Genomic DNA, 23,108 nt, shown 5'->3' with positions numbered 1-23,108 from the left:
CTACTACCAACCTAGAATTAATATACAATCATTGGTACATTTCATCCGCCCAATGTCGATTTGGTCCACTATAATAGCATGGCACAATCTAGGCACACTTTACATGAATTCACACTCAACCATAGAAAAGTATAAATCAACCACTTCTCCCAAGTCACATAGAAACCACCGACATCAAGGAAACCAATGCCAACATCCTAAGAAATCTACAGGCCACAAGCCCGAACACACAAATCACACAACAATACCATACTATGGATCCATCCCAAATCTCCAACTCTTACACATGCATCCGCCATTCCTTCTAGTACATGAATATGAGAAACTAACTGGAGTCTACCAAAAAGGAAAACCATAACCTACGTCAAGGCCGAGCTGGTGCCACGAACATCCGTTGATTCTCCAATTTGATTATCACGTCATAATTCGTACAAAGGAACTTTGAGACACACATAAGATCCAAGAGTAGAAATCATCATTAGAACACTTATAAGAGATTTTGGATTAATAAGGAAGGTTTGGGAACTTAGCCTACCTATAGATTTAATTCATAACCATTCTAGGAGATTTATCAACTTCATTCCATGAATAAGGTCAACTATTTTAGCCATTAGCTAGGTAAAATTACCATTTTTAAGCTTACCTTTGAGATTTCCATTTTCAAGATTTATGGAAGAGACCCATTTAAAAGCTTGTAAGGAAATGAGAAATTAGTTGGAACTATGCTAGTTGATGAACAAGAGGGAATGATTCAATGAAATCCATAATAAGAACAACTAACTAATCATCTCTTTAGATCTAGGAAAATGTGATACCCATTCTTTTGTGGTTTCTAAATGAAGGATTTTTAATAAGAATCACTAGTGTGAAGAATGAATGGATGAAGTTAAAAGGATTACCTTCCCCAAGAAAATATCTTTTTTGGCTCCATAAATGCTCCAAAGGCGGCTGGACTCTTTAGGGTTTGGGAAAATGAGGTCAAATCCCGAAATGAAATCTTAAATAGCTAATTTATTGTACGTAACCACCCCAGCGGTATGCTCATCGCTTCAGCGGTGCCGCTAGGATGCCTGAGTGGCCTCCATGGCAGCCCATTAACCAATTCCTCTTATCGCCAAAGCGGTGTCTCAACCACTATAACGCCGTCGCTGTAGCGCCATTACTGCCGCTGTGGCGGCCCAACTGGGCTTGGTGGCCCTCATTCCAAGCTTTTACGCGATGCGCCCAACGATTTTTAATTCAATTAGTGATTCCCAGAAACATAAAGAAGCGAAAACATTTTTTTAGGGAGTCAGAGTCTCGAGTTTCCTTAAAATTCACAGTAATGACGAAACGGGTCATTACAGAATACGTGCAATGTATGAGCCAACATCAATAATAAGATCAATATCACAAGTACCAAGCATGGGTACGCCAACAATATCATGAAAGACTACACAAGCCATATGGAATACTATCCTCGGATCAAACATCAACAAGTGAGGTACCACGATATCATGAACAAGATATATCAATAGTCTCCAATATCTACTATTACCACGCGGCATCAAGCCAATAACAATAGAGCAATCAAGTCACAACACAACAAGGTGGCTAGCCCCAATCACACAACAGGGCCCAACCTAAGATAAAATCCAACCCAACTTCATACCCGAAGGTTTACATGCTTTCTTCGACAATATCATCTAAATATATGCTTCGCTAAATGAAATCTCACCATAGGGTAAGCTATAACCTACCTGGATGGCCGAACAACAATAACACCAACAATCACTTCTTAGCCTTTCCTTTCCGTTGAGCCTTGAAATCAAGAAAGTCTAAGCATATTTGAGATCTAGATTAGAAATCATGAAGATCAATACCTATATTGCTATCATTTAAATTACGTCAAAAACCAACCTTAGAATTTGGGAAAACGCAGCCTACAAGGTCAAAACGAAAAATTCGGGGGTAAAATATCCAATTAAATACTAGGTGATCAAAGCCCATCAACTAATTGCTAAATTAACTCAAAGATTCATCCAATTTCAAAATCCAAGCAAAACCCCCAATTTTGGGTATAAACTCTAACTCTTAAATTCAAGAATTCAACACTAATAATGGAAGGTACATGATTAACAACTTTAGACACATCATAATCTAGCATAAACCTAATTAATTTCGTCATTTAGAAGCCTAGATAGAACATTCATTAAACCCACTTTAATCTTCATCACTTAATGAACTAACAAGGGAAAGGGATTCTAAGATGATTAGGAATAATAAATTAGCAAGGAGATTAGAAGGACTTACCACCAAGAATCTTCTCCTAGAATCCTCTAAAATTTCTCCCCATATGAACCACTTTCGGAATAATAAATGAATAAAAAGACTTGGGGTTTTATATCATTAACTGCCCCAGTCGTTGCCCGATCACTGCTTACGCAGTCACTCAGACCGCTTCAGCGGCGCCGCCCCAACGGTCCTTTGACCGCTACAGCGGTCATGCCTAAATGGCATGGGCCGTTTTAGCGGCAGGGTGACCGCTATAGCGGTACCACTGCGGTGCTGGTACCGCTAAAGCGGGCACCAGACACTAGAAAACTATTCTAATTTTCACAACTCAACCCGAATTTTTGACTAACTCCCGAGGCCATCTATTCACACACCATATACACAGACACATATAAAACACGCTACGATCCCGCTCGTGGCCTCAAAATTCCCAACGGAGGTCTCGTTGACTGAGTTAACCCCCAATACCTCAATTTCAACTTCCCAACCCAAGTTCCAAAATGCATCCGATTGTATTGGGAACCAAACTATATATACATACAAGTTCTAAACGACCATCCGAACCTCTCAAAATTGACAGATTTTCAAAAAAAGGTTCGTTTACCCAAAAGTCAACTTTGAGTCAACTCTTTTTCACTTTAAGCCCAACTTTCACAAAAAGTGGCCCGAATCAAACGTAAACACATCGGAAAACAGTCCCCTCGGGTCAAAAGAGAGCTAACCAAGCTCGAAAAAGGGTCAAAAGTGCCGGAAAGACTATAACGACCAAGCGGGTCGTTACAATCACCCTTAGATCCTATCCAAATAGAATTGATATTTTGTTTAGTCAAATCTATTTCTACTCTCACTTTTGCCATAAGGCCTTGTTCTACGTTCAGTAGCTAGGTCCATAGTTAAAGGAGTACCAAAAGGGGCTACAATTTGCTTGATATAGTTCCATGAGTGACAATGGAATGGAAATTCCAGCAGTAACACCTAAATAAGAACAATTGGTGAGTATTGCTCCGATTTGAAATCCGGGGTCCATTTCTCAATCCACATTACCTGCCCTTCTATTAAGAAAACAGTACGATAATAAAAACTCTCCAATATGAAGTGTACCTTTAACAATAATTTTCTCTGCAAATCTAGTTCTAATTCTTTCAATTTGAGGTCGAGTTTTGATGAATTTTCCAACAAGTGTGAATTTGCATTCTTCAACCATTGTTTCGTAGAAATCTTTATTTTTGAATAACACTGCAATCTTCCCATCGTGATTTGTGTACCAAGCTTTCACATTGGGATTTCCATATCGGATATTGTTAGGTTTCGGGTCAGGAGTAGTAAGAATTGCTCTTGCATAGTTTCTCTTTTGTGGAATTGGGATGTTCTCATTATTCATAGAGGTCTGTTGTGTAATATTCTCCTCTCGACGCGCTGTTTCCGGCACTGTCGGCATCCTCAAGGGACCGAACATGAGGCTCAGTCGCTGAGAGAGAGAGAGAGAGAGAAAAGATGACCGTTATTACCTAACATTTGGAATTGTACGGAGAGAGTTTTTTAAGAATATGAATTTCATAGTAATAGAAATACATGTCCTACCAAGACAGAATTTGGAACTTGCTATCCTCTTGCCTAGCAGGCAAAGATTTACCTCCGTGGAAAGGATGAATCATTCGGATTGACATGAGAGTCCAACTACATTACCAGAATCCATGTTGTATATTTGAAAGAGGTTGACCTCCTTGCTTCTCTCATGGTACACTCCTCTTCCCGCCGAGCCCCCTTCTTTTCTTTTGATTTATCTTTGCATCAGTCCCATAGAATGGGGTAGATAGGAGTTAATCAGTAATGGGAAGGCGTTCATTTCAATATCTATAAACGGTGACAATTGCTCAGTCTATTTGATCGAATTGATAGATACGAAAACCTCCCTATTCTTTGGATTTTATCAATCGAGCAGAAAACTTTCCCACAGAATTTAACTTATATTTTTAATTAATTAGTGATTACCCTAACTAATAATATATATTTTTCGCAGTTTCCTCCATTAATTAATTCTAACGCTTTTTGCCGTTTTCAGTTTTTCTCCACATCCTAAGCAGTTCTTCATATTTCCAAAGAACCTTTCAAACCCTCGTAAACAATTGTTCATGAATCTAGGCACCCAAATAACGCTGAACTTCATTTTCACTGTCCGAGAACTAAGTCACGTAAGAAATACTTTACATATTTTTTACTTTCACTACAATTATGTGTTACTTCTCATGGCCACATGATGCAATTTTTCCACTTATACATTGAAAAGGTTTGAAACTGTTTATCATCTTCATCTTCATCGAATCACCATTGTCAGCCATAGGAAAAGCTTGTTCCTTATAATCCAAATAACATCATTGTTTTATCATCCAGCTTCTCGTCAGATGCAGTAGGCTTCATAAAAATATAGAGGCTTTGGAAATGGAATCGCACCAAGACTTATCTATTTAGGAATTAGCGCTAAGATCACATGGTTACAAGGGTTTGAACGGTGGAATTATGAAGAAATGCTTAGGCTGTGGAGAAAAATTAAAGATGGCAGAAAGCATTAGAATTAATTAATGGAGGAAACTGTCATGCCTCGAACCATGGCCGGGGCGAAACACAACACTCGGTGCCTTACTGCATGTGACCGAGTGAACCATATGGTTCGCTGAATCAACATGGGGCATAAACATGAGCGGAATATAACTTAAACATGATGAGCCTAAATAAACATGAGATGTCATAATAGTGAATAAAATACTTGATTAAAACGTGAATACGGATTGTCATAAATACCGAGCCAAAGATGGCTATACGACTCTGAATATCCGACATAATATGACTGACTAGTCTATGAAACCTCTGACATGAGTCTGACTGCTAAACCGTTTACCGGGACAAGGACCCCGTTATACCTTTACTGCATAAGATAAATAACATACATAAGATAAAACCCCGAATGAGATGGGGCTCACCAATAGCTAATACTTGTAGAGTCCTAACGTGCTGATCCATCATCTTGTAAATCTGCATCATGAAATACAGGCCCCCAGGCAAATAAAGGGGACGTTAGTACACCTGAATCGTACTGGTATGTAAAGAAATTGAATGAAGTAAACCATGACACATGAAATAATAGAAAGCTCGAAATCGTGGAATCGAACATGAACATGAATATCATCTGACATGAATATGTATGTATAACATGAGTAAAATATTTTAAGTTTGTAAAAATATCTGTGGGAGAGGAATAGTATAACCGACATGTAACCACCATGTAAGAACGTGCCGTCTGATCTCTGCCTGAACAGCTAAGCCATTATGTACCTTGCCAGGGTACAAGACATGAACATAAACATGAATGGATCCAATAACCACAATGAGTAAACATGAAGGTATCGTCCTAACTGAACGGAGTGATCCTTACCCTGGCATACGTAGTTTCAGGCTATCTGAACCTTCTCGGTAATCTGTGCAGCTCCCAAAACATGAACATAAATATGGTTGGCTTGGTAGCCCATGAATTATATAACTTGCTTGTGAACATGATTCTTGCTTGTGTTACAACATGAATATAATATATAATATAACTTGTACGAAAACATGGAGACATGTAGGATTTTCATGAAAATAAGCATAATAGTTCATATCTTGCATGTAAGAACCCATGGAATGCAAAGTATGGGTTTTTACGGATTACGGACAGATTTTCAATAACCAAAAGGGAATATTAAGAACACAATAACAAAGTAATCATACAAACATGGTATATCATGGTACATGAACTTAGGGTTATCATGAACATGGCTAAAACCTTAGTTTTGGTGAACTCTTGTATAATCATAGAGGAACGTGGCGTGGGGAAGAACAAAGATGTTTCCCCATGTAGATAGAAATCCTACATACCTGGTAATAGTCTAAACTCATAATAAAGGTCTGAACTTTCAAGAAGAATCCCAAAGCCTTAATCTTGAATTCCTTAAATGGGTTTTCTTGAAAATCCTAGGTTAAAAATGATGAATTCTTGTTTAGGAATCGTGGGTACACATTAGAATTGACTTGGAATGCATAGAATAGGCTTACCTTGATGTGTTGCAATAGAAGGAGGAGAAGACTTCGTCCTAGGGCTTGAAGAATGTAAAAATTGGGAAATAAAACTGATCCCACGTATTTATTGTTTCTGGCTGAGGCGGGTGAAGTACGGCCACCATGTACGGGTACATGGAAGTACGGTCTGTACATTCTGGCCGTACTTAGAGTTCAATTTCCAGTGAACATCTGTATTCGACGGGGGAAGTACGACTTACATGGTACGGGCCAGAAGTACGACCCCTACATCATGTACGACCCGTACCTTATCTCCAATTTCTGATGACTTCTGTTATTTTCCAACGATGTACGCCCACCAATGTATGTCCCGTACATCATTGTACCGCCCGTTCAAAATGTCGCAACGCCTACTTTTACCGTGACGGAGCAAATTTGGAATCCCAATATTTCCATCTTACTTTCTAAATCCTGAATCATAAACCTAGCCTAGTTTAGAGGTACGAGGTGTTACCGAAACTGTAATTTTTTTTTGTATATATCTATATATATATATATATATTATTAATTAGGGTAATCACTAATTAATTTAAAATATAAGTGAAATTCCTTTTTACCCCTTGATGATTGGTCAAATATTTTAAATTTATCGGTCAATGGCCTAAAGTTGAGATAAGGGGATGAAAATGTCGATTGTTCAATATTGGGGGAGGTCTTTGGTTTTTAAAGTGAAGTCGGAGGACTAAAATGATTTTTACCCTACGTTTAATGGTCAAGATCTGGACAGATGATCAAGTGTTAAAAAATTTCATTTTCTTGTGGGAACGAGCTAACGTAACCCATTAACTTTGTTAAGATAAGAGATGTGTCTTTGATGTGACGATCTAACATGATAGAATATTGTATCCTTTTTCCAAGGGTTTAAAAGTTGACTTGTCTACCTCTATATTTTGAATATGTTTCAAAATACAAAGTTTACGTTGAAATCCTAGATGTACCTTCTATTCGATCATAACAATCTCGTACCTTACTTATCCGCTTTTGATACTTAGGCGCACAAGGAGGCTTAATCTGAGACTTTGCGTTGGACTGAGATTAATCACATTAGACGTTCACTTGCTAGTTGCCAACTTCCCCACAAATGATTAAACTGGATTTTTGATAGCAATTCAAGAGAGAAAAAGTTAGGAATTATAAGTGGAAAAGGTATGAAAATGAATACTTGTCAAGGGTATTAATAGGGTTAAAGTGTAATTTTATAAACTTGAAGGTTATAAATAATAATTGAGGAGGGGTAGGGCTGTTTTCTTGTATTTTTTTGGGGGTTGTTGGGGGGGGGGTGGTGGTGGTGGTGGTGTGTAATTGTGATTGTGGGGCATACCTGATCCAATGGACACTACAAGAAATAAGACATTTGCCAATAATTTTTTTATTTGTTGCCATAGATAGATTATTGTTCTGAAAAAGTAATTTTGGCAACAACATATTTTTTGTTGTTGCATAAACTTTTCCCAGCTGTTATTGTAATGACGTGCAACAACTTTTTTGTTACTGCCAAAAATACTTTTTGCAACAATAGTCAATACTATGACAATAAAATTAAATTGCTTGGCAACAAAAAAAAATTCATTTTTAAAAGATTCATCATATATGCCCCAACAATAAAACTAAGTTGTTGCCAAATATTGAATTTTGCCAACCACATTATTTTTGTTGCCAAAAGAGCTGTTGCCATTTCTGTTTTCTTGTAGTGGGACAAGCTTAATTCCAAAATTCGAAATTACTAGCCTAATTAAATCGAGCTTCACTGTCATTATGATATTTACTAAAATATCCCTCATTATAATTTTTTCAATTTTCGTAATTCAGACTTGAAACTTTCGGTTAAGAGTAAAGATATCTCAATTCATCCTCGGTGATTATTGTATTGCTCACATGCATATATTGAGGACAAAAGGTCAAACCTATTGGAACGAGATAATAACAATATTTTATACAATTTTCAAAAATATGCAACTATTGGTGTGATATTTTTATCATATACTATTTATCCTTTTAACATTTCCTCCCTTTGTGACATGTATAATCACAAATCAAATTGATATCTTCAGTTTATTTAGTCGTAGCCCGTAGGTCAGATGAGGTTCCGCCTGAACCTTAATAAGAAAAAGATATTTTGGACCATTTTTAGGGGAGTTTTTTCTATTAAAATTGTATAAAAAAAGTCACTACAACACAAGGCATATATAGCTATGAAATTTTAGCTACGAATTTATAAATCATGGCTAGTACCTAGTAATAGCCACAAAAAATTGAATTTCGTGGCTATCTACAAATTCGTAAAATTTCTTAGCCACGAAAATTAAATTGGCAAAGCTAATTCTTCATTTTTGCCACAATTGCTAAAAATCGTGGCAATTATTACTTAATTAGCTACAACTTTATTGCTATAACAAAATTTCGTAGCTAATTATTAATTTTTGCATGAGTTGAAAGTAACTGTAGCAATAGTGACCTTTTAGCCACAATAAATTATTTGAAACAAAATGTTGTAGCTAAATAAATATTTTTTTATTAAGTTATAAAACATTGTGGCAATAGTTAAATGATATAGCCACAGATTTTTTGCAATAACAAAATTGCGGTGCTAATTATTATTTTTTGCTACGAGATAAAACTTATTGTAGCAATAGTCACCTTTTAGCCACAATAAATTATTTGAAATGTAGCTAATAAATATATTTGCTTCAAGTTATTAAATTTTGTGGCAATCGTTAAACGATACAACCACGGATATTTTGATGTAATAAAATTTCGTAGCTAATTATTAATTTTTGCTATGAGTTGAAACTAACTGTAGCAATACTAATCTTTTACCCGTAATAAATTATTTGAAACAAGATATTATAGCTAAATACATATTTTTGCTTCAAGTTATAAAATATTATGGCAATAATTAAATGATATAACCAAAGATTTTTTGCTATAACAAAAATTAGTAGCTAATTAATTTTTGAGATAATGGTAAAAAACACACCTCAAGTATCATTTTTTTGTGAGTTTTCTACCTGAATTATCTTTGCGTTTCCTACCTAAACTATCACCAATTATTTATAAAAACACACATCAAACCTATTCAATCGGGATAATTCCTTTAGCGATCTAGTGTAAATAGTAGGGGCGGAGCTAGCTTATCGATCGCGGGTTCGGTCAAACCTAAAAACTTTGGTCCAAATTCTGTATTTGTATTATATAATTTATTAAATATGTACAAGTTATTAATTTAGAACCCAGGTAACTTTAAAAGACTAGAATTTCAAACGTATACACTTCGAATCCTGACTCCGCCTCTGGTAATTAGGTGTTGATCGTTCTATTTGATTTAATTTCACATGGTCTTATTGTAAATTTCAAATATAATTAAATAAATAGTTAGATTATATCTAATTAAATTTAATTGACTACTTATATTGGATTTTAAAAAAAAATCACTAAGGCTCGCTCAAACTTCATTCTGAACTAGTGCTTCAATAATTGTTATTTAGACTCAGACCTCTATTATTGAAACAGTACCTGTTATTTAGACTCAGACCTCTATTATTGAAACATACAATACCGTACACCGATTTACTGTAATTAGACGTTCGTATATAGTTCGATTTAATTTAATTTTATGAAATCTTACTTGTATTTGTAAGTTTTAAATATAATTCTTGTCTAAATATCTAAGCCCAACTCAAGCTTCGTGCTGATCTAGTGCTTCCAGAGTCGTGCATATGCAAACCCTCACAATTTAATAACAAATCTATCAGGACAATAACTTTATTATTTGCTACTAATTCAATTACTTAATAACTATTAAAAATTTAGTTATATTAAGGATTAATAATTAATATAGCTAATATAGAAGTGAATGTATATCATAATTTATACATATAAGTCAGATGTGTTGACTGTTTGGTTAAAAATCGATCCAAATTAAAAATCGAACCAAATTAATATTTGGTTTTGGTTTGGTTTGGTTTGGAATTAAATTTTAAAAACCCAATAATAATTGGTTTGATTTTATTTTATTAAACCATATATATCTATATATAATTTATACATATAAGTCAGATGTGTTGACTGTTTGGTTAAAAATCGATCCAAATTAAAAATCGAACCAAATTAATATTTGGTTTTGGTTTGGTTTGGTTTGGAATTAAATTTTAAAAACCCAATAATAATTGGTTTGATTTTATTTTATTAAACCATATATATATATATATATATATATATATATATATATATATCACACACACACACAAAATATATTAACTTTTGTAAATAATTTTAAATACCATATATACTTTTTCACAAAAAAATTATTTAACTCTAATATATTAATGGACTTCACACCTTAAGCTCATTTCTAAAAAGAAAATCATAATTCCAAACTAAATTATTCAAAGAAACAACTATGACATTATATATATATATATATATATATATATATATATATATATATATATATATTTGTGTTTCTTATCAACTTTATTCACTTGATTAAATCTTATATATCGATTTAAGATATTTTTCTCCATAATCCGAGAAAATTTGTAGCCACCACAAAAAAAGGTTAATAACGGATTATAAGTTGGAAAAGAATGAATTCTTTTTTAATGGTAGGAAAAATGAAAGAGATAAACACTATTAGTTTCTTAAGACGGAAAAAATCTAAACAACCGATGAATGTGAATTATATTTGGTTTGGTGTGATTTCATTTTAATAATTAAAAAACCGACTAAATTGATTTGATTTTGATTTTAATAAAAAAATCTACCCAAAACCGAGCCATGAACACCAAATAAGTATTAACCTCAAACAATGTTCAATGATTAACAAGTTATAAACTAAAATTGATAAATTTAATTACTTTACATCTAATTACAATGTAATTAAGAAAAATTATACGTAACCTTTTTTTATTGGTTTGATTATTAGAACTTAGGAGGGAAACATGATGACTTCACAATAGTTTCCCTCTAATTATGAAATTAATATTAAAATCAAAAGTTGTGCTTAAATTTGAGAAGACGACGTAATGAACAACACTAAAAATGAAAACAAAAACGTTCCCTCCAATTATTTCTCCCTAACCCCCCCCCCCCCCCCCCCGCCCCCACTTAAATCACATCTTTCTTTTCCTATTAAAGATAGTATCCGTACCCGCGCGATGCGCGGATGGTATTAGTGAAAACTAATCACGTTGCTTTGTTTGAGCATATTTTAGATAGAACTATGTTAATAAAATTTCAACTGATATTTTACTTCTGTGTATGTAAAATATCCAAAAAAGAAAGTATGACCATCATTAAGTATACCTTTGTTGAACTTCTTAATCGTCTAATTAATGCTTCCAGCTCCTTTGTCTGAAATTAATAATTTACATGAGTAACCATGGAATTTGCCACCATTGTTTCATGACTTCTAATTACTCCTCAGTGGCTACAAATTCAGCTCTCCAAAACATCTATGGTCAGTTTTCTCTTCGAAACTGAAACAAAAATTTGTTTAATAAATGAACGACGGCAAAGTGTTAATGTTATATGAAGTTGTAATACAAACTGTATTATGTGAACTCACCAAAGAATTTTGTCCTCCCTCTCATAGATCTAACGTTTCTCTTCCTCTGGTTCAGCAATATCCTCCACTGTCACTACAAATTAGAGCCTCACTACCATGCTGCTCATAATATATCTGCCTTCAGCGAACCATTGATTGGTATTCAGCCACAAAATTTATATGCTTTGTGAAGAAGATTGAGAACAAAGAGTACTGGGATAAAATCCTCATTTTGATTAAGAAGAAGCAATTCACATGATCAATTCATTTAGCAATCTGTCTAGCATGTTAAGACCAAAAGATCAAAAGACAGCAGTAAAAGATAACAATGAAGGGAAAAGTTTATTTAGCAATCTCTCAAATCAAATTACGAAAAACCTCTTTGTCCACTACATTTTTGGCTTCATTTGTTATTTTCCCATCATCGTCGTAAACCAAAATCTTTAACCCTTCCCTACTTGTCACCCGTGAAAGAGCAACATACAGTTGTCCTGCAGACCTGGGCCATCATCAATGCGACATAGACCCCAGCAGTGAAAGGATACAAAGGACCCAGTCTTCTATTCTTTCTATTTGTCTATTTTGAACAGTCTTGCAGCATAGACTAATTTACTTAGGCAGATGGGATATTACGATAAGATGCAGTGTCATAATATTTGAACCATTTTTCAACATAACATTGCTATATTTACCTAGACAAAGAAAAGTTCAGAATATATCTATTTGTTTTGTTCATCATATACGGAAGGACTTAGAATTTTATAGGAGTAAATATTGAAGGATATAAAGCATTAATGGTGAAGTCAAATGAAAATTCTTACTTGCTGGTAACGAAATGGATCAAAAGACACCATATCATAAATCTTCACAATTATTTGCATTTTCAAAGTAGTTTTTGATAACAGATAGTGTGCATCCAACCACAAAATTCTTATATATGTCATAAAGTTCCAGAAAAGCCAGAGAAAATTATAACATAAGCTTGCAATCCATAAAATTTATCAATCGCACCAGGTGACTGGCGCCATCAAAACACATCGTTCAGAACTAAACTAAATGCCACGACTAAAACTAAAAATTAAAAATTGTCATCCGACTAAACATATCTTGTTTAAGTCTCCTCTACATTCAGAGACTCATGCAATTTTCTCCTTCTTTATCACTCTTTTGGCCTTATTGCTAGAAAGCTGTGCACTGGGATCATCATCGACTTCAACCACAGATGACCCACTCTCCGATCTACTCCTCTTTGCAGGGGTATTTGTTGGAGAGCTCATGTCATTTTTAGCGATGGAATCCCACAAAATTAAGATATGAAGGTCGAGAAAAAAATAAGTTTCTTTATGAGTTTTTTCAAATAATCTTTAAAAGGATGTAAAAGTGAGTGTCCATATCACCGTGAGCTCATTATTTACAGATGAGTCTTTTCATGGTTGAAATCCGGATCCTGTCAAACAACAATCATAATCAATAATAAAAATATTTAACATCAACCAACAAATTTATATGTGATGAGATATGCTTGTAAAACAACATACAGAGAATGCATCTTCGCTTGGAGAAAAACCATACTACTTAATGAGATCCTCATCTTCACTGAATTTAATAACACCATAAACTTCATCGTGGTTCTCTATGTTGTCGCTTTTTACAGCCACTTTAAATATGACCCTTCTATCCAGAATGTTATCCATTTCCGATGGATATGAAAATGCATCAGCAGCGCCAGACTTCTAAAATCAAAGTAGTATCAGAAGTAGTAAATAACCAAAAAAAAAAAAAAAAAAAAAAACTTAAAGAGAATAACATACCTCAAGTAATCCCGCTCTTAATTCATTAGCAGTCTTACCGATGAGCTTTGTCGCATCGCGATCCAAAATTAACAAAGAAACAAGAGCCACTTTATTATCTGTCACTCTAACTTGTAGTCTATCCCTGAAGGGCAGGTGTTCTAAAAATTATTTATTCTATGTTTTAATGATCTCATTTATCGAAATTAGATTGCTTTCGAACCTGGTTAGTGCAGAATTTTCGTTGCTTTTACACTTCGGGCAGTTAAATTTACTGCCCACTTTGTAAACCTTCTTGGCGCGTTTTATGCAGCTCAGATACGACCAACCGTTCTTAATTTCTATATACACTATAGTGGCAACAATCCAGAAGCTCCCTTCCTATATTAAAAAACACTGTTAACAGAAATTTTATACGACATACTACTATTTAATCTTGAAAACTCCAAAACAGTGTACTCACCTGAAGATACTCAACCAAGTTTCCGATTGTTTTAACTTGAGCCGTTCCAGAAGCCAGCTCTTCCGCAGCAGAATAATTACGTTGAGAGGATATTTGAGAAATCCTCTCGGATTTCTCCCCACACACATTTTCCAATCTACATGTATTAAAATTTGTAAGAAAGCCTAATATAATAAAAAATTTCCATAAATATTTTAAACATTATAAATGGAATTTATAGTATGATAAACCTGTAACTAAATTCTGTAACTTGAGGCAAATCTGGATTAATCCAGAGTTTCGAAGCATGCCAAGAATTACGTACAGAATATTTACCTGCAGCCGTATATCTATATATTTAATCATATGTTAAATATACACAAAAGAGAACCCAATGTACATCAGAATTAGCTGAAAACCTTGAAACTTATAAGCTCGTATTAGCTGCATAACCACAATGACAGGCTTTTCGATAGAAGTATCCAAGTGTGGCATGATTTGCTCCACAAATTCCCCCCAAAAAGTAGCTGAAATATTATTATTCCTACATGAAAAAAATGTGCAACTTAATCATATGAAAGCGGGACAACATGAAATATATCACTAATCGAATTCATGATCCTGGAGTTCAACATTCATAAAAGCGCTGGACTTATCACCTTGCTTGTGTTCTTGTATAGGTTCGTAACTAACAATCTCTCCTATGACATCTATTACAACGTAAAAAGTAGTTTGTGATAAAGTTGGTAAAACGTTCAAATTAATCAAAATGCAAGAAGAATAATTACCGAATAGTTTAGTATCCTCAACGTTCACTTGATTTATCAAGTGCTCAAATGGTCGAAAATTGAAGACTTCCATACCAAAGTGTGCATCAATTGTTTCCTCCAGAGTCGTTCTATGGGTGAACATTAGCTTAAATTGGTGATTGTTGGTCTTATATTTTAGTTTATTCGGGCCAACAACGAAATTCTTCATATAATATAGTCCTAGTTCCTTTATCTCTATTTGGAACCTGTTCATAACAGATTTTCCCAAAGATGCCTGAATACGACCCCCTTGAAAACAAATAATACATTGAGCGAGTTTAAATTTATGGATACAGATAAATGAGAGCATATAGCCATGAAATAAAAATTGTAACAGAATAGCAAAACCGTAAACATACCCTCTCATCCTGCAACAACATCTCTAGCGACAATACTGTCACACCCTTACCAGGAGTATGACGGGCTCCGACCCGTAGGCCGGGAACTACCTGACTTATCCATTACTTTGAACATTATAAACCATAACTCAAAGAACACCTGCACGCAGAAAAGGCCCAAAATAGGAATATTCGTTCATTCAGCACATATGTACATATGCGGACCAACAAGGTCGCCATAACATGACGTATATCATAAAGCCGGCAAGGCTAACAGTAAAGCATCAAGAGCTCAAAATGAGGCCGACAAGGCCACCCATATATTATACAACAATATGAACCGATGGAGCTATAAAATATCTAATTGTACACAAACGTCTATGAGCCTCGACATAGAATACAAATGATCATAAGGACGATACCAAATAGACTACAGCTCCGAACTACCTGGAGTGCTCCTGAGAATTCGTTGATAGAAAACCTACGGGTCTGATCCGTCTCCCTCCTACTGCGGGCATGAGCACAACGTCCACAGAAGGGACGTCGGTACGAATAATGTGCGAGTATGTAAGGCATGAATAACAACATAATATAGATATGAAAGGTAACATGGAATATGAGAGATAACACGTACATTTGGATGCCTCATACAAGGCGGTGTCATGCATGCTTAGCCTTTTTAAAAATATATTTTTATACATATATATAGTACCATGCCCGGCCATTAAGGCTCGGTGTCATATATATAGTATCATGCCCGGCCATTAAGGCTCGGTGTTATCATCATTAGCCAGCGTCCGGGCCTCCCGCGTTCGGGGCAATATCATAACATGTCCACTGCAGTGGTGTGCACATCTACGTGCCATGCCCGGCCGACTATAGCGCTGCGCGGTGTGAGAAAATACATACATATATATAAAGCATGCATGAGAGCCAAATAAAAGCTATAAATACATCGGAGTGACGTAAGGTCGGTAACCTCTGATTATATTATGGAATAATCATCATCGCTCTATCTCACCTTGAAGGAACAATTATTATAAGGCGAGATCAACAACAATGAATAAAAATCAAGAAAATCACGAAAATAACTCAACATTCTCATATTCACATTGAAATCATAAGCTTGGGACTTTTAAACATGAAATCACCATCATCGTCGTAATCATCATAGAAACATTCTCATCTTTAGCATCGTCATTAACGTTGTAAAAACATGTCCGTTGTTGTTGTCATAAAAGCTTATAGAATCATAAATCTTTGACTCAGAAAATAGGGACATTTTGGAAAACATTTATGGATTATCAAGAAAGAAGTCATGCCTTTGAATCATGAGCTCTAACTTTTGGAAGTAAGGAGGTTATGAAACATATGTAGGGAATTATAACATAGGAGTTTCTAGAAATAGGATCATTGTTATCATAAAACATGTTTATCTTTAGTATCATAAGAACTCTATGAATCATGAATCTCTAGCTTTTGAGAATAAGAATATTCTTGGAAAACATTTATGGATTCACAGAATTCATAAGAAATGAATCATGCCTTTAGAAGAAAGGGACTAGCCTTAACATACCTGTTCAACCTCCAGTTATCCACACTTATTCGTCCGAATTCGTGAGTCTACATGTAAGAGGATTCACACTATCATTAGACTCATCATAGTATACTTATACTAAACTTTCAAGTCATACTACTCTATATTCTGCCGAAAATCGGGCAGCATCTCCCCTGTTTATATGCCTAGCCCGAAATTCCAATTCAGCAACCAACAACATCAACAACAATACCAATAGTAATAACATCATTTCCAACACCAATATATACCCTAAAACAGCCCACACGCTGTTTTCCAACCTCCATAGCTAACCAACTTACTATACAATTATTTAACCACTCTATCTTCGTGAATAAGCCAGTATTAACGTAAATAGAAGGGGATTCATACCTTATTCTCGTTGAAATAGCAATATCTTCGATATCCGCTTTGAATCCACGCTAGAATCCACCACCCAATGATACTATAATCGCGATTATGCGCTACCCGAGCCTCGATTAGCTAAAATCACTCAATTCTCTCAACTTTTTATGACATAAATACCCCTATATGTTTGCTGAGCTTTTTCATCTGATTTTTGATGAAAATAAAGGGGTTTTGACCCTTTTATAGGTGGGTAAAGTCGGGGGTACTGTAGCAAGCCGGGTACTGTAGCAGTTACTGTAGCACACGTTTCTGCTTTGTCAGCCTATCTTGTACCGTCCATAATTCTCTACTCCGATGTCATATCGACGAGCGGTTTGTTGCGTTGGAAACTAAAGTCGACGAACTTCATTTTAGGCTTTTGAAACACATTAAAACTCCTAATATACTAGGAGATACACCCCTCCAAAGTTGACTAAAAATCTGCCCAAAATCCTGCCAACTTTTTTCAAATTTTCGTCAAACTTATTTTCTTCGATTTGCTTGGTCCCGAAATCTTCCAAAACTCTCCATACATGATGTTTATCACTAATAATACTTGATAATGGTCATGTCCTTTGGTTCCAAGGTTGTCCTTCCCGGTTACGACCTACAAGATCATAATTCATCCATTACTTAAAAAATATACTTAATAATGCTTCGTTCCTCACACTCCAAAGTTGTTTTACCTAGCCATAGCTCGACATACTTACATTCAAATTTAACCAGTTCTTCTCCGAGGTACGGGGTGTAACACATAAAGTATTCATTAATACAATACAATACAATACAACATCATACTGCATCATACCATACTGTACATTAATGAACCACGGGAAACAACCATCCAAACAGAGTTTGCAATTTCTATAGTTAGACCATATTTAGGGATAAGATAATTCAGGAAGTAACAATCTAAAGTTGGTCACCATCTTCGTCTTGAGAAACAACATAATTAAATATTCATTTCGAAAAAAATATTGTACTTAATTAACTACTTGATGAGTGAAGCAATAATTTAAGAAAATTTGGAAAATTATATAAGGATTCAAATTCATGTTTTTCAGGGTACTCAAATTGATTTTAGGTTATGGCAAAAAAAAAAAATAGAAAAAAGGACATTGAAATTTCTGATATCCCAAATTGAGTTCATGTTTTAGGAAACAGAGCCTTTTGCACCAAAACAGTAGCCTGTAAAATTCAAGAAGTGCTTCTCACTAACTGGAGAAGTTTAAATGGTCACCTCATTCCTGTTGAGAATATAACAAACTAACAAACATGAGATATAACCAGAAATCCTGATATCTGGTCACCTCATTCCTGTTGAGAAAATAAACAGGCTAGTGAAGACTAAAATAAAAGAATCAGTATGTATACAAGAAAATAAAAAATGAAGGTCAAAGCTAATTTGTTTCATAAACTTTCTGCTCAAAATGTTCAAAACATATCAAGAAAATTATTACAACATTGGTTTTCACAATAATAAATACAACATAAGACAAAGATAGCATTTAGGATGCACGGCATCCTAGCGGCATTCTCCCTGGTCTTTCTTTTCTCCTTTGCCGCTTCCGCCCATCCAAATGTGCATGTCCAGTTTTCTCTTTCAACTCACTCTTGTCACGAACTCGTTGATCCGTAACAGTTCTCATGTACGTTTCATCATCGGCATGGGCAATGTCAGCAGGATTTTGATTGAAAAGGCAAGGAGGATCCTTTTCTGCCTTTTCAGGAATTCTGCTAACAGGCAGTACAGCTACACGAGTACTACAGCCCTCTGCGTTCAATGATTTGTAAGCATTATCATCCTGTAGCGGAACAACTTTAGAACTTGATGCACCGAAAATTCCTCTTGACTCAGGAACTCTAATGGTGCGCAGGAGGCCTCTTGACTGCGACAAGTTTGTTCCGCCGAGTCGTGCAGGTGCACGACACTTCCTTTTTTCCTCTTGTACTTGAGGTTGAAGAGATTCTTGAGCTGTAAAATCAACAGCCTTTTAGAATACCATTCATTTGTGTAACACAGTAAATGGATCAATCATATGACTAAGAAAAAAAAAGAGATCAATATCATATGACTAAGAAAAAAAAAAGATCAATCATATGGATTTGTGGGGAATTCAACTTACCATTAAAGTAAGGAATAGGCTGTTGGGAGCTCTGACCTGCAGCATAACCACCCATATGAACACTAGAGGATTTATTATATGACAAAAACGATCCATTGAAGAGGATACTTTGAATCGGAGGGTGGTTGATGCAGGGAGAGAAAGGTCTCTGTTTGAAGTTTGAAGGCCCCACACCTGGGTTTCCGGTCTTGTTTGAACAATGCGATTCCTTAGTCTTTATATCACTAATGGTCCGACCCTTCTGAACTGAGCCAGAAGGTTGTTCGAGAACCGTTTTGGGATTATCATGTCCAAATGATATGTTCTGTCCAGTAGGAAACCATACAGGTTTTGGTCCTTCGCCATGCTGCAACCCCCATTTGGCGGGGACAGGAGCAGAAACTTGCACTGCGTTTGATGGCCTCTGCTGAATTTGTGTTGAAGCGCCGAATAGTTTGAACTGCATCTCCTGAACATGCGCCATCTCAGTACTGTTCGCTTTAACATCAGATAAGTGGAGAACGTTTCCTCTGAGTGCTCCAACATCAGCATTTACATTTGCATGAACTGGATAGAAGCTAGTTGATCCAGGATGTAACCATCTAAGTCCTCCATTTCTATTTCTTTCAATCGTCAAATTACTTTGGGTCTGGGGATGACTCCTCGCATACTGATTCCTGGCCGTTTCCTGTAAGTAAATTCATTGACTTATTTAGGCACTTAATAGAACACAAAAGTTGAACCAAAAGTGAGATATTCCTCATTGAACTCCACTTGAGCCAAGTGATATCTATTAATTGAGAAGTAGCAAATATATAAAACACAAGCCAAGTAAACTCAGAAAAAAAATGCATATCCACACCATCACTGTTTTAGCATTACAAGAACAAATTTGAGGGAAAGTTTACGTTTTGCACATTATAGAAACCATGGATATTAGGCAATTAGTGTTAGGTAACAGCAATTATAACAATTTACCATGCTTTTGCTAATTGTTTCAAGGCAATGTCCAATTATTAGCAGGCAAGAACTACAATAGAGAACTACAAGCGCTATCAACTTTACCTTTAGTCTGAGTAAACCAGATAAAGCCAATATCTCTAAGATTCATTTTAAGCAATTTGCTAATGGTAAGCAATCCTTCAACCTCAATAGTAAAAGATACAGAAAGGTGTGAATTTTTTTAGCAAAAGTGGAAATTCTCAAAGATAATACAAAGACAAGAAAAGGCCAGTACCATTGGCTTTTGAATTTGAAGATTTCCCCGTTGAAGCAGATCTGAAGAGCTCTGAATCTCTTGCCACATCGGTGGTGTTTGAGAAATTCCTTGGTTGAGGTCAAAAATCACTCCTTCCTCGATGTTTGACCTTTTTCAGGAACATTTGTCTTTCTCACAAGAGGTTTAACTCCTTTCCTCAAAGATTGACCAGTTTGAGACACACGTGGCCGTCTAAAAAGAGATTTCGCTCCTTTCCTCAAGGATTAACCTGGTTCAAACACATTTGGTACAAGAGAGTTCACTCCTTTCGTCAAGGATTGACCTGATTCAGACACATTTGACCTAAGAAGATCACAACTCTTATTGCCCTTCTGTAGAGCCAATAGCCAATTTGTTGTGTTTTTGCTTTGGACTGTATCATTTTAACATGTTTCTGAGCACCCCTGAAGCTGCTTAATGACTGGTCTAATTTCCCTACAATAGATAACTCCTCTTATTGACGAGTCACCATTTTATACCAACAATGGCCAATTTGTTGTGTTTATTGCTTCTGGCCGATGAGTCACCATTCGTATACCAACATGTTTCTGAGCACCCCTGAAGCTGCTTAAAGATCGGTCTAACTTCTCTTTCATAGATATCTCCTTTTCTGGCTGAGGAGTCACCATTCCCATACCAATCGGTGTTTGTACAACATCTTTCCGTTTTGATAAACTGTCTCTTCTCAAATTCTTATTTGGAACCACATTCATATGAGAACAGGCATGTCTAACTTCGAGCAACTTGTTACTGTTCGAGCTCAAACCAAAGTTTCTTTCTTTTCCCTGTAATGATTCATTGTTATTCCTTGAACGATGTTCAACTTTCCCAGTACTTGGAGAAGCATATGACGATTGAAAGAGAATATTATCACCGTATCCACTAGTGCCAATACCAGTATTGTTTTTCCCTTCCAAGGGCATTTGAAGAGAATATCCACCGACAAGTTGAGCCTGCTTATGTTTCTTTGTACTTACTCCAGAGTCCTTATCACTTATATGCTTATTCTTCACACTTTTGCTACCACTCTGTGGACGTTCTCTATCAGATCCATTCTCTCCTGAACGTGAATCAGTTACTTTAATTTCCATGGAACTCCTCTCAGCATTTTGATTTTGATTTAACGCCTTCATTCTTTTAGCCATCTTACCATCTAAGTTCATCCCTGACTTGGAGCCGTCTTCTTGAGACATATTCCTCTTCTTCTGAGAAACCTTAATCCCTTTGCCTACATTTTCAAGAACATACATCTTATCCTTAGGTTGAGCAACTGTCTCAGAAGACACCAGGGAAATGGTATTCGCTGAAAATCGTTCTGCATTGGCATGACTCGTCTCCAAATTGACTTTTCCACTTAACAAGTCAGTCAACAACCGCACTTTTGGAGGGTTTTCAGTCCCTTTTCTCGATCCAAGAGAAGGTGATCCATGACTTCACATTTCTCATATTAAGAAACTTTTCTTTGTTACCACCAAGTACTTCTGTTTGATCTGAAGTGTTTGAAGCAGTTCTCTGTCCATTTTGAGAGTTTTTTTTCTTTCTCTGGATCAATGTCACCGTCATGAGGAACTACTTTGTCATTTCCATCATTTGAGGGAATTGGCTCAGTAACTGCAATCTTTGTACTGCTGTTCGACGGATTAGCAACTGTTTTCAAAACCAAAAGCATTATTGTCAATTCTACCCGCAATGAACAAGTGCAAAATCTAAAGATTGTACTGACAAATGTCCTAACAATACTCTTAAATTACCTGGGCTCTTAGGTTCTATTTCTCGAGCTGAACATTGCTTAGATGCTATCACCTCGGTAGCTGGATTGCCAATCTTCTCTATTCTAACACCTTCAGATCCAGTTCCATCACCTAAAGAGTTAATTAGGAACAGAAAAATTATGTACTTCAAGTTGAAACAACTGAACGAAATAGCACTATGTATCATACACTAGAAAATATTTATAAAGAATATACCAACTTTGTCAGTCATATTTCCAACTACATTATTGTCATTCCGGGTTTCAGACACATATTTCATCTTTGACAATATATATGCCGCAGCAGTGGTTGCTCCAACCTCACGGATGCAACACCGCCAGCACTTAAATTTGGGAACGTCTACAGGAGGAAGTTTCTCCTTGGACTTACTGCTTGATCCAAAAGGTGAACAAATTTGAATATCCTTCTTTTTCATCTCAGCAACATATTGACTGTGTCACAAAGAAAATGACCATCAAATATATTAAAGAATCTTAAATCCATGGAGAAAATACGATTTGGCTAGCTCCTCAACAATATATATACATAAACGGGATAATTTCAGTGTCTGATGTAATGGAGGAGAGCAGATTCAGAAAGCATTGTATCCTTTCAAAGAAAACCCCTTAAACTTTTATTTGGACGTGAATAGCAATGCAAAAAAAAAAAAAAAAAAAAAAAAAAAAAAAAAAAAAAAAAAAAAAAAAGAGAACTTCCTCATTA

General features: G+C 35.6%; 3 protein-coding genes across 8 annotated transcripts in view; all 3 read right to left on the bottom strand.

Annotated features, from left to right (window-relative positions):
- The window catches only part of LOC132029871 (uncharacterized), a 115,899-nt gene that overhangs the window by 90,759 nt on the left and 2,032 nt on the right, over window positions 1-23,108 (bottom strand). For 3 of the 6 annotated variants that reach the window (XM_059419257.1, XM_059419256.1, XM_059419258.1), the window contains 3 exons: window positions 22,602-22,837; window positions 22,386-22,496; window positions 22,079-22,281 (listed from right to left, as the gene is read on the bottom strand). In XM_059419257.1, the coding sequence (XP_059275240.1) occupies window positions 22,100-22,281; window positions 22,386-22,496; window positions 22,602-22,837 (529 nt within the window). In that variant the 3' untranslated portion in view covers window positions 22,079-22,099. Of the gene's footprint in view, window positions 1-22,078; window positions 22,282-22,385; window positions 22,497-22,601; window positions 22,838-23,108 lie in introns of those variants that run through there. The other 3 variants (XM_059419260.1, XM_059419259.1, XM_059419261.1) reach the window with 3 other exon arrangements.
- Window positions 13,057-14,699, bottom strand: LOC132069288 (uncharacterized). The gene is made up of 4 exons (XM_059462687.1): window positions 14,581-14,699; window positions 14,413-14,497; window positions 14,183-14,318; window positions 13,057-14,100 (listed from the first exon to the last, which is right to left on the bottom strand). The coding sequence occupies exons 1-4, from the start codon at window positions 14,654-14,656 to the stop codon at window positions 13,897-13,899; spliced, it is 501 nt and encodes a 166-aa protein (XP_059318670.1). The 5' UTR covers window positions 14,657-14,699; the 3' UTR covers window positions 13,057-13,896.
- LOC132029870 (uncharacterized) lies at window positions 18,643-21,093 on the bottom strand. The gene is made up of 3 exons (XM_059419254.1): window positions 20,614-21,093; window positions 19,398-20,064; window positions 18,643-19,246 (listed from the first exon to the last, which is right to left on the bottom strand). Exons 1-3 carry the CDS (start codon window positions 20,680-20,682, stop codon window positions 18,780-18,782), a joined length of 1,203 nt encoding a protein of 400 aa, XP_059275237.1. The 5' UTR covers window positions 20,683-21,093; the 3' UTR covers window positions 18,643-18,779.

The sequence above is a fragment of the Lycium ferocissimum genome, chromosome 9 (assembly GCF_029784015.1).
Source record: "Lycium ferocissimum isolate CSIRO_LF1 chromosome 9, AGI_CSIRO_Lferr_CH_V1, whole genome shotgun sequence".
Classification (NCBI taxonomy): Eukaryota; Viridiplantae; Streptophyta; class Magnoliopsida; order Solanales; family Solanaceae; genus Lycium; species Lycium ferocissimum.
This window is presented reverse-complemented; position numbering and strand designations above follow the sequence as displayed.

Bases quoted from the DNA above. Each gene is read 5' to 3' on its own strand.
- LOC132069288 (XM_059462687.1), bottom strand. From the start codon at position 14,656: ATGCCACACTTGGATACTTCTATCGAAAAGCCTGTCATTGTGGTTATG. The intron at 14,498-14,580 runs GTTTTCAGCTAA...ATACGGCTGCAG, and splicing joins ACGAGCTTATAAGTTTCAAG to GTAAATATTCTGTACGTAAT. The intron at 14,319-14,412 runs GTTTATCATACT...TAATACATGTAG, and splicing joins GTTACAGAATTTAGTTACAG to ATTGGAAAATGTGTGTGGGG.
- LOC132029870 (XM_059419254.1), bottom strand. From the start codon at position 20,682: ATGTGGCAAGAGATTCAGAGCTCTTCAGATCTGCTTCAACGGGGAAAT. The intron at 20,065-20,613 runs GTACTGGCCTTT...ATTTACTTACAG, and splicing joins TTCAAATTCAAAAGCCAATG to GAAACGGCCAGGAATCAGTA. The intron at 19,247-19,397 runs GTAAGTTGAATT...TTGATTTTACAG, and splicing joins GCCTATTCCTTACTTTAATG to CTCAAGAATCTCTTCAACCT.